Raw genomic sequence first — 12,503 nt, 5'->3', positions numbered from 1 at the left:
CAATGGGATACATGTGTCTTTTTCAACCCTGGTTTCCTCAGGGTATATGCCTAGGAGTGGGATTGCTGGGTCATACGGTGATTTTATTCCTAATTTTTTAAGGAATCTCCATACCGTCTTCCATACTGGCTGTATCAATTTACACTTCCTCCAGCAGTGCAAGACCATTTCCTTTTCTTCATACCCTCTCCAGCATTTATTGTTGTAGACTTTTTGATGATGGCCATTCTGACCAGTGTGAGGTGATATCTCATTGTGGTTTTGATTTACATTTCTCTAATAATGAGCAATGTTGAGCACCTTTTCATGTGTTTGTTAGCCATCTGTATGTCTTCTTTGGAGAGCCTTTTTAAAAAAATTTATTTGTTTTTAATTGAAGGATACTTCGGAGAAGGCAATGGCAACCCACTCCAGTACTCTTGCCTGGAGAATCCCAGGGATGGGGTGGCACAGAGTTGGACACGACTGAAGCGACTTAGCAGCAGCAGCAGCAGCAGCAGAAAGATAATTGCTTTGCAATATTGTGTTGATTTCTTCCATACATCAATATGAATCAGCCATAGGTATACATTTATCCTCTCCCTCTTGAACCTCCCTCCCATCTCCCACCCCATTTTACCCCTCTAGGTTGTCACAGAGTCCCAGTTTGAGTTCCCTGAGTCACAGAGTAAATTCCCCCTGGCTATCCATTTTACAGATGGTAGCATATATGCTTCCATGTTCCTCTCTCCATTCGTTCCACCCTCTCCTTCCCCCACCCCAACCCATATCAACAAGTCTGTTCTCTATGTCTATGTCTCCATTGCTGCCCTGAAAATAGAGTTCATCAGTATCATCTTTCTAGATTCCATGTATATGTATTAATATACTATATATTTGTTTTTCTCTTTCTGACTTCACTCTGTATAATAGGCTCTAAGTTCATCCACCTCATTAGAACTGACTCAAATGTGTTCACTTTAATGGCTGAGAAATATGCCCTTGTATGAATGTGCCACAGCTTCTTTATCCATTCATCTGTCGATGGACATCTAGATTGCTTCCATGGACAGGCCTTTCTGAAGATAAACATCTGTGTCTTTTCCCAGGAAAACATGGCCTTATTAAAGTATTTGTCTTTGATGATGGGCTGCTTGAAAGAGCCTTTAGATCATGTGCTCAGTTGCATAAGACTCTTTGCAGCTCCATGGACTGTAGTCTGCCAGGCTCCTCTGTCCATGGAATTTTCCAGGTAAGAACACTGGAGTGGTTGCTATTTCCTTCTCCTTTAGATCGTATGAGTTCTCAAAGTGTTGGTCCCTTGGCCAGCAGTATTGGCATCCCCAGAGAACTTGTTAAAGATGCAAATTCTCAGCCTAGATCTACAGAGCTGGAAATGCTAGGGGTGGAGCCTAGAAAGTTGTGGTTTTAAAAGTCCTCTAGGTGATTCTGTTGGAAAGTTTCATTGCTTTAGATCAGGAAGCCTCAGTCCAGCTTGCATATTGAAATCACTTGAACAAGTAATTGACCTAGGCCTACCCTAGACCGATTGAATCTTTGAAGGTCATTTGAACTTTAAAAACTCCTCAGGCGGTTTGAATAATGTGGGGCTTGGACTGAACCACCCTATTAAATGTTTTCCTAAAGGCCTTGGGAAGGAAGTGTGCTGTCTTACGGAGGGGCCTGGGAGGAGCCATCCTCCCCTGCACTTCCGGCATCCATCACTATCCTATTGGAGTACTGATGTCCAGAAACTACCCCCAGTAACCCTGGCTGTGGGCATGGCTCTGTGGAAGTCCCCAAAATGAAACAAAGTCACAGGTGTTTGGCAGGATAGAAAAAGGTCAGGGTAAGCTTTTGTTATTGTTCAGCCCTTCAGTCCTGTCCGACTCTTTGCAACCCCATGGACTGCAGCACCCCAGGCTTCCCTGTCGTAAGGTAAGGTACATGGCTGAAAGGATCTCTCCAACAGAAAACCAAGATGGGTGAAAATTCTCTGAAATTCTGAGTAACATTTAGTCACTTTGGGGAAGGCTGAACTTTGGCTGCACTCTGATGATGAAGACCCGGAGGGCTCAAAAGAAACAAAGATGGTATTTGGAATCTTTCATCTTTCTGGCTCTATCCTGATTTTAATATTATGCTGAGTTGCAGTAGCTAGCCAGTTTTGCTGTCAATCTAGCCTGAACATTAAGTAGCTGGACACCTGCTCCCAAAAGCCGGGGCTCTGCACAGGCCTCACCTGGAAATGACTCCAGTGGGAGATGAGGGAAGACGTGATGGCCGCTGCAGATCATGACTCCGTCAAAGACAGTGCTTTGCTCCTTACCGTTGTTCTCAGTAACAACCACCCACTGGCCAGAGGTTGCAAAATCCGGGTGTTTTTTCACACTGAGGACGGTTGTCTGGAATCAAACACAGAGAAGGCATCATTGAGAATTACTCTGGCATAAAAGGGGCCTTGTCCAGTGCCTGGGAGTGGGTAAGGGTAGAGTGCAATGTCTGGCTCCATTGAGATTCCATTTGAAGCCATTTCAAGCCACTTAAGGCAAAGACTGCTAAGTGCGCCCTGCTGCTTCTTCCTTGGCACATGCTCCCAAGGATGTACTGCTTTGTGTGAGAGGCCTGACTCAGCAGTGGGAACCAGCGTTAAGTCTCTCTGAATAAGGAGAGAGACTTAGAAAATCATGGCAAAAGTCTGGGCAAGATACAAAATACGTGTTCATCATTCAAGTGATCACACAATCAGCATTTATCACAAAACTTTTGTGTTGACCTCTGTGCAGACTCTGTGTTAGAGAATATATTCCATGCATAGCGCCTAGCACAATGACAGCACTCCATGAATGGTGAGTTATTCTTATTTATTTATTTTATTAAAGGCATCATGTGCTTTTTTTAAAAAAAATTAATTTAAAGTTTGGTTGTGCTGGGTCTTCATTGCTACTTGCGGGCTTTCCCTCATTGCAGAGTGGGGGCTACTCTTTATTGTGGTGCATGGGCTTCATGTTGAGGTGGCTTCTCTTGTTGCTGAAGATGGTCTCTAGGACTTGAGAGCTTCAGTAGTTACGGCACACAGGCTCAGTATTTGCAACACACAGGCTCAATAATTGTGGTGGATGGGCTTAGGTGCTCCGTGGCATATGGAATCATCTCGGACCAGGGATCAAACCTGTGTCCCCTGCATTGGCAGAGGGATTCTTATCCACTGTGCCACCAAAGAAGTCTGCATCATATCCTTTATTTTGCATATTGTTGTTTACTAGTGAGTGCGAATTTTTTTGGTAACATTCATTGTTACGTTTGCACAACATTTCTTCCTTTGTGAATTGTCTATTCATATCCACTCATTTTTTTTTTTAAAGATGTAGTGTGTGGGCTTCTCCGCAGAGCAGAGGCTCTAGAAGCGTGGGCTTCAGTAGTTACAGCATGTGGGCTCAGTATTTGTGGCTTGTCATATTTATTATTTTTAAAATGTCTTGCTAGCAATACATTTCATACTCTCATTTGGATTAAACAATTTACTGGTTTATTGATTTTTTGTAAATGTTGTTTGCTGTGTGGAGGTTTATGGATTTTTAAAAAGGTACATAAATGTTGTGTTTGATGTATTTAAGAAGCAATGTCAAAGGAAGTGAAGCTTTTCAGGTGAATGGTATGCTTCCTTCTTGCTGGCAAGTGTTTGAGCCCCTTATACATGCTTTTGAAAATTTCAGATATTTTTCAAAATGCTGTGTTGGCAATTTTGAAGCTTTTACAGTTTTAAAAAATGTATGTGGAATGTTGTGAAAAGGCTACAAAATGTCTGGGTATTTTCAGTTGAAAGATTTCAAATTTGAAGTTAAGCATGGTATATTCACTAAAGTACTCTGGATTCTTGACTATTCAAAATGTAGTTCGAGGACCAATCTTCACTGTCACTGGGGAGGTTATTAGAAATGTAACTGCCCTGAACCAGTTCACTCCTTCTCAGGCAACCTGGCGGTTTCCCATTCCTGGGAGGTCACTGTATTGATACTGAACTTAGTCTGGACATGTCCTTTTATAGTTTGAATTGAGTTCTTGCATCTTATGGCTTATACCAATTCAGAGATCAATAAATGGGAGTGAGTTTTCTTAAGCCCTCTCCAATCTCCAGAAAACAACATCAGTAAAATGATAAACAAAAGAAGAAGAAACTGGAGGAACTCTACATTAGATAGACTGAAATAGTTTCATGGTATTTGCATATGTTTATGTCCACTAAATCAATTATTCCAAATTAATGTAATACAAATCTATAGTAAAACTAAAATTACTGAGAAAATGAAATGTATTAAAAAATAAGTTCTACTAATATTTATTCAGTGCTATAATTTATTTCCTAGACACAGTTACTGGTTTTCAGAGTGTAGGTTATTGATACAAATTTAGGATGTTTAATGAGGATATTGGTTTTTTGTTGTTGATTATTTTTTTTGAGAAAACAAGGGAAAGGTAGTTATAATTGCATTTCAGAATTATCTGGCCATTCTTATGTTGCTAAAGAATGCATCAAAAATTAACAAGAGTGGTCTCTATAGTGTTCTGAGATGAATGGGGAGCTGTGGGTTTATCTAATCCATTTTCTAAGATAATCCATTTCTATGGAGAAGGTAAGAAAATAAAACAACATAACTTTTGTTTTCATATACCCTTTCAAAGGAAATGAGGCTAGTCGTCTTCAGTGGTTACAGATACTAATTTAAATGCAGTTTCACTGTCAATATCATTCAAGCCTTAATTTTGACAAATGTCTTTCTTCTGTTTATGCATATAGCCTATAATATCACGGGTAATGACATTACTTTTCGAGTTTTCTATCGTGCTGTTTCCCTCCCCCCTACCCCAAATACAATACCTGGAACTGAATATACTTTAGTAGATCAAACTTCTTGGCAAAGATTCTGAAATATTCCAGGACTTTAGAATTGTGCAGGAAGTTTGGAAAATCGTCAGGCATTGGAAAGTCACTGAAACAGGACATTTCTTTGCTGGTGTTGGTGACGACGGATTGATAGATGCTTGCTCGGCCATCGTCAACATTTTCCTAATGAAATAAAGGAGTGGTAATAAGGTATTAAAGAAATCCCTTGATTTCCTACTCACCTTCCACATCTAACCCCTGCATGATGTGAAGCTCTTTCATTGCTGTTGTTGTTTAGTCATGTTCAACTCTCTTGTGACCCCATGGACTGTAACTGGCCAGGCTCCTCTGTCTATGGGATTTCCCAGGTGAGAATACTAGAGTGGGTTGCCATTTTCTTCTTCAGGGGATCTTCCCAACCCAGGGATTGAACCTACCTCTCCTACTTGGCAGGTGGATTCTTTACCACGGAGCCAACTGGGAAGCCCCTCTCATTGCTGCAGTATGACTGAAATGTCTGGTGGATGAGGAGCTGTGTATGTGCCATTCTTATGTTGCTAAAGAATGCATCAATAATTAGCTTCCTATTACCTGTTTAGTGTCAGTCATTGTGACAACTGATGCTGAAGCTGAAACTCCCAATACTTTGGCCACCTGATGTGAAGAAATGACTCACTGGAAAAGAACCTGATGCTGGGAGAGATTGAAGGCAGGAGGAGAAGAGGATGGCAGAGGATGAGATGGTTGGATGGCATCACTGACTCAATGACATAAATTTGAGTAAACTCCGGGAGTTGGCGATGGACAGGGAGGCCTGGTGTGCTGCAGTCCATGGGGTCGCAGAGTCAGACATGACTGAGTGACTGAACTGAACTGATTGTGACAATCAGCCCCCTTCCAAAATTTCCCCTGGGGAGACTACACCGGTCTTCCACATCTTTAGGAACCAATAAACTCTGCGCCACTGGTCAGAGACTATAATGGAGAATTTCAGTTAAAATGAGTACTTTGGGGAGCAGGAAGTTTTCACATCTTAATTTGAATCCCCTCACCTTTATCTTATGCTTTATGTGAGTCAACCTTCCTCAAGTGATAATAGTAAGTAGTATTTTTTTGTTTCTGGGTGCACTGGGTTTTTGTTGTAGTGCGTGGGCTTTCTCTAGTTGTGTCGGGGGCTTAGTTGCCCTGTAGCATGTGGGATCTTAGTTCCCCCACTGGGATCGAACCTACATCCCCTGCATTGGAAGGTGGATTCTTAACCCCTAGACCACCAGGGAAGTCCCAAGTAAGTAGATTTAATGCTAATCAAGTATATTTTTTTCCTTTTGAACTTTTTATTTTGTATTGGGGTATAGCTGATTAATCATGTTGTAATAGTTTGAGGTGAACAGCGCAGGGGCTCAGTCATACATACAAAGATATCCATTCTCCCTCAAACCCCCCTCCCACCCAGGCTGCCACATACCATTGAGTTCCATGTGCTACACTATAGATCCTTGTTGGTTATTCATTTTAAATATAGCAGTGTGTACATGACCGTCCCAAACTCCCTAACTATCCTTTCCCCACCTGCCCCTGGCAACCATAAGTTCGTTCTCTAAGTCTGTGAGTCTCTTTCTGTTTTGTAAGTAAGTTCATTTGTATCATTTTTTTTTTTTAGATTCCCCAATCAAACCTTAAGTTTGATTTTGAGTGTTGTTGAGTATGCTTTTATAATTCAGGAGACAGCACATGCTATGGCTGAGTTTATAATTTCCTCTACAAGAAGTGCTCTGCGTAATGATTTAATGTTAAATCATGCAAGAGCCAAGTATGGTGATTCAATGTCTGTGAAGTCAGCATGTTATCAAACAGGCTTTATAAGAAAATGTAAATAATGCCACCCAAGAACTCCTCAACAGATGCTTATGCACAGGCAGAGACTAAGTATAATCCAGCATATTATGACTCAGCACCAGGGGGGGTATAAAAATAAAAATGGAAAGATTATAAGAACTCATGAATTAATTGTAATAAATTATCTAATCTTACATAAATGGCATTAAAATCTCCTCTGCAGAATAGTAAAGAACAGTAAATATCCAACTCTAATTCCACCATTGTAATAAATCAGTTGTATACATTGCTTTCTTACCATTACTCATAGAAAATCATTACTTTCCTGCCAGATCTTTAGATCAAGCCTCCTTAGATTTCTGTAACACAGAAAGAGGCAACCTGGACTAGCAGAAGGAGCCTGGGCTTTGAGTTAGACACAGGTTTGAATTCATCTCTTTCAGGCTATGTGAGCCTGGACCAGTCAGTGCCTCTGAGCTTCGGTCCTGTCATTTGTAAACTAGGGATGTGCTAGGTGCTCAATAGTATTGTTATTGTCCGTAGTTACAGAGGAAGCTATAAGCTTCAGCAAAGTTGTCAGTGACACCTCACTGTTCACCACAGGATAAAGGTATCCAGGCAGCTGCTCTGACACCACAGCAACTGATACAAACACTCGCTATCATCTATCACATCTGAATTTTCTGATAGTTCCTTTACAAGAGGCTATACTTTATTTCAAAGAGTTAAAGATTAAACTGTGGGATCTTTCCTCTTTTATCAGCAAAGCTCTTTATATGTTTTGGGCTTCACTGTGTCCAAATTTCAGAGATTATCGGTACTAACATGACTTTCCAAGTTTAAAATGATGTTTGCTCTCAGAACACGTTTAAGACCAATAAAAAGTCCGAGTTTGTAAAGATCCTTCTCCCTCATACATTGCACTCTCTTCCTCATTCATTCATTCACTCATGCCTACCATAGGCCAAGAGTCAGATGCCTTTTTTCCCACGAGCAGATTGTTTATCTTTCCTAGTCTGTAATTGAGGTGCAGATGATAGCTTTGTTAGAGTTTTAAGTGGCTTGATAAAAACTAGTCATGTTAGGGTATACTAGCTTTCTAGGTGATTAATTTGGTGTGGTCTTATTATTAACTGTATGTATGTACAGAAGGCAAAGGAAGTTTGTATTCAAATATGAAGTGCTTTCTGTCTCATATACAAGGATATAATCTGAACTTTGGATGAATAAATCATGGTATTTTTGTTTTCAAACACTAGCTTCAAATTGCTTAATACAGTCATCCCTTAGTATTCGTAGGGGATTAGTTCCAGGACCATCTGTGGATACCCACATCCAAGGATACTCAAGTCCATTATATAAAATGGTGTAGTATATGCACAGAGCATACACAAGTTACATAAGTCAGATTCCTCCTTTTCTCCTGTAAAATGAAGTTCGTCAATTGTTCCATTAGTCAGTTGTCATGAGGCTTTGATGAGATTAGATAAAATGCTTAGCACAATGCCTGACTTTAAATAAATGCTCCATTCACGTTTGCCTCTCTTGCGTTACTACTGGCCATTAGAGCCAGTCTTACTGAACCAGTCATAGTTTTGAGACAGTATTCTGTCCATTTTATTAAATGGACTGTTACAGTAGAGCTAACATATTAGTTTTTACAAGTGCTTTAAATTGGCTTTAACATGTGGTTGGCTCCTCTGTCAGGTCATTTTAAGGGAATTTTGAGTGATGAGAACTGATGTTCTCATCAGGGGTTCTGATGTCTGAGCCCCTATAGTAGTTCCAGAGCCAGGGCAAGACTCTCCTTTGGGGGTTTTACTTGTGTAATTTGACACAACTGATGATGACATCAAAATTCTTTTACTGAACATCAAGTAATGATCTTTATACTTAGGTTGATTGGTAGACAACTATTAAAAAATGCTTTCTGTCCATGTGCGCTTCTTCCTATACTGGCTGAAGTAGATGGCTATACGTTTAGATAAATCTGGGTAAAATTGAGTTTTCCTGGGGTTATAAAGGGAAGATGATTCTTATTAATAAATAAGTAAATAAATAAATGTCTATCAACTATATCTCCTGTTTAGGCCCTGAGCTTGGAGTTAGGGGTAAAGTGTAACCAGGACACACAGTTTTCTATCTTCATGGAGCTTATTATCACATTGAATTAAAATCAGTTTGGGCTTTGGGGATGGAAAGTCGAGAAATAAGATGAGAGGCTTTGTTCTCACTAAGGCAAGGACAGGAGACATGACTTTCAAAACAGATAAATTTAACTCATATATTTACTTAAAATACAAGTACTGCCTAAAAATGAGCTAAGCACAAATACAGATTAATAGCCTGAATTTCCTAACAAATAGAATTAGTGACAATTTACTTGTTTAAGGTAACTGATCATATGGTAAGCATTTTTCTTAATATAAATTTTTTGCAAGTCAGAAGATTATGTAGCAAAACCAAGTTAGTTCAGACAACACTTATTTAGAATTTATGATCTTAAAAAAAAAAGAATTTATGATCTTTTATTATAGGCTGGATTGAAGTTTATCTTTTATTCCTTAGAGATGAAAAGGATATAAAAACTAAATTAAGATTAAGAAAGATTATAAAGCTAATATTTAATCTACTAGAAGGAGCAAGCTTGCAAAGCAAAAATAGATTCACTTATTAAAAATGTAAATACAAAATCTTGTAAATTGTTTTTTGTTATGAAATGTAATTATATTGACTTCTAGCAATCCGTAGTTTATTCTCATCGCTAGTTATTCTAAGCAGTTTGGAAATAAAATTTATTTCTTTGAAAATATCCTAACATTCCCTATTTTCAGTCTTTTAGAAGTGGATTTTATCTGCTCTTGTAATATACTTGTAATAAGTATAATTGAAACTTTAAATTATTACCATTAAGAATATTTTTATTTTAATTATTTTAACATTTTATTTTAATTATTTTAGAATCTTATTTTTATTTTAAAAATTTTAATTTTTTATTGGCTTATAGTTGATTTACAATGTTGTTACTTTCTGCAGTACAGCAAAGTGAATCAGTTATACTTACATATCCACTCTTTTTTAGAGTCTTTTCTCATGTGGGTCCTTGTCCTACAGATAGAGGCAAAACTGTCTTTCTCAAATGCTAATCTATGGACTGATTCCAGTAGAAGAATTCAGGGGATCGTTGAAAAGTATTAAAAGGGTGAATAGGTCTGGTTTGGGCCCAGACATCTGTATTTTAGAAGTGCTCCCCAGACATCTGTATTTTAGAAGTGCTCCCCAGCTGACTCTTATGCACAATGAACACTGGGAGACACACCCTTTATTAGCGTGTCATTGCATTCTGCCCTCTCTCCTTTGGCCCTCTCTCCTTTCTGCCCTTGATCACTGAAAGAGCCCCCTGGTTAAACTCGTTGACTCAGATACTGCCCACTGTCTTCACTGATTTCAGGGTAAATGGTACACTCATGGGCATGGGACACAAGGTGCTCATGGTGAGACCCTGGCTCTTCTCTCCAGCCTCATCAGTTATTGCTCAGCCACCTGCATCCTTCTTTCCAGCCACATTACGTGACTTTCTATTCTCTAAGTATATCAAGTTTCACAAACCTCCACACCTTTGCACATGCCATTTGCTTAGCCTAGATGGATTTTCACATATCTGATCTCTGCTTATTGTCAAGACAAATAAAAGTATCATACCCTTCTGCTGAGTGAGAGTCTGTGCTTTCCATAACACTCAGTGTTTCAGCTCTTATAAATCTGCACTCTGAATTTTCTTTAGTTCCCGCCACACCCCCCTTCCGAAAACTGAGCCCTTTGATGGCAGGGACTGTACACTTGTGTCTTTTTAGTACCTAGTATATGCCTGGTACATATTATGCAACCAGGTAATATGTTTGTTGAATGAGTGAAAGAAGTCATGTTAACCAGAGCATTTTTCCCTCATTGTAAATAGGGCTTAATGATACTAAGATACTGCTAAATGATACATTAAAATAGTAGTGTAATGGGAACAAGTAAATGGTTTTGCTGATAGTATGCTATAAATTTTGTTTTGTTTCATGCATGCAAATGTTATGATTTTGCTAATATTATGTTACAAACTTTATTCTATACATTTGAACTGTGGTGTTGGAGAAGACTCTTGAGAGTCCCTTGGACTGCAAGGAGATCCAACCAGTCCATCCTAAAGGAGATCAGTCCTGGGTGTTCACTGGAAGGACCGATGCTGAAGCTGAAACTCCAGTACTTTGGCGACCTCACCTGAAGAGTTGACTCACTGAAAAAGACCCTGATGCTGGGAGGGATTGGGGGCAGGAGGAGAAGGGGACAACAGAGGATGAGATGGCTGGATGGCATCACCAACTCGATGGGCATGAGTTTGAGTAAACTCTGGGAGTTGGTGATGGACAGGGAGGCCTGGCGTGTTACAATTCATGGGGTCGCAAAGAGTCAGACACGACTGAGCAACTGAACTGAACTGAACTGATACATGTAAACATTACTTCTTTAAAAAAAAATTATGGAAAACTAATCAAAATTAGGGCTTTCCTCTGTAGCTCAGTTGGTAAAGAATCTACCTGCAGTGCAGGAGACCCAGGTTCGATTCCTGGGTCGGGAAGATCCCTTGGAGAAGGAAATGGCAACCCACTCCAATGTTCTTGCCTGGAGAATCCCACAGACAGAGGAGCCTGGCAGGCTACAGTCCATGACGTCACAGGAGTCAGACACGACTGAGCGACTAAACCACCAATCAAAATATATCTTAAACAGCTGGTAAAGAGGCTTAAGAATCATAGTACTTCATATTTGCTTTCCTGGAGAGTTACAAATATCTAACATGTTAAATTTGGTTCTATTAAATGGACAACAGTGTACAAAAACATATATTGGATAATGCTGTGATACATTTATCACAGAGAACTTCCGAAAGTAAAACAAGGGTAAGGCGGTTATCTTTTCAGGGAAGGAAATGGCTCTTTGTTCTAAGCTAGTTCTGTCTAATGTTAAAATGAACATAATGTGCTGTTAAAAAAAAAAACATGCCAATTGAAACAGAAGAGAGGCTGTGAGGCATAGAATAAAGAAAGTACATGTTTTGGTCAGTGTGAAAATAGCACCATATGGGAAATTCCATTTGGTGATTTCCCAGGTGTCTACTTCACAGTCTCATCTATTATCAACATTTAAATCAGTAAATTTGATGGAGACAAATACAGATGATCAAATTTGTATATACCTGAAGTATGGAGGCATAGAAACTAGACACAGGATTGAAGCTTCAAATAAACACTTAAGAAAGTGAGGTATCGGTGATTGACAATATGATATTGCTTTCAGGTGTACAGAGAGTGATTCAGTGTTTTTATAGACTGTACTCCATTAGAACTTATTACAAAATAATGGCTATATTTCCCTGTGCTGTACAATATATCCTTGTTGCTTAGCTTATTTATTTTATACACGGTAGCTCTTAGTCCCATACTCCTAACTTGCCCCTCCTCTCTTGCCTCTCCCCGCTGGTAACCATTAGTTTGTTCTCTGTATCTGTGTCTGTTTCTGTTTTGTTATATACATTCCTTTGTCTTATTTTTCAGGTTACACACACTCTGACTTGTTTCACTAAGTATAATACTATCTAGTCCATCCAGGTTGTTGCAAGTGCCAGAATTTCATTATTTTCTATGGCTGAGTAGTATTCCATTATGTATACTGCCATATCTTTATCCATTCATCTGTTGATGGACATTTCATTTGCTTCCATATTTTGGCAGTTATAAACATTGGGGTGCATGTATCT

At 39.2% G+C, this 12,503-nt stretch overlaps 1 protein-coding gene across 3 annotated transcripts in view; it reads right to left on the bottom strand.

Moving 5' to 3' along the window:
* LOC122707980 (dimethylaniline monooxygenase [N-oxide-forming] 2-like) overlaps positions 1-12,503 on the bottom strand; it is a 34,597-nt gene that overhangs the window by 10,852 nt on the left and 11,242 nt on the right. For all 3 annotated transcript variants that reach the window (XM_043924042.1, XM_043924040.1, XM_043924041.1), the window contains 2 exons: positions 4,859-5,047; positions 2,222-2,384 (listed from right to left, as the gene is read on the bottom strand). In XM_043924042.1, coding sequence (XP_043779977.1) covers positions 2,222-2,384; positions 4,859-4,984 — 289 coding nt within the window. In that variant the 5' untranslated portion in view covers positions 4,985-5,047. The remainder of the gene's footprint in view (positions 1-2,221; positions 2,385-4,858; positions 5,048-12,503) is intronic.

This window comes from Cervus elaphus, chromosome 14 (genome assembly GCF_910594005.1).
Source record: "Cervus elaphus chromosome 14, mCerEla1.1, whole genome shotgun sequence".
Classification (NCBI taxonomy): Eukaryota; Metazoa; Chordata; class Mammalia; order Artiodactyla; family Cervidae; genus Cervus; species Cervus elaphus.
Note: the sequence above shows the minus strand (reverse complement) of the source record. Positions and strands in the feature narration are given on the sequence as shown.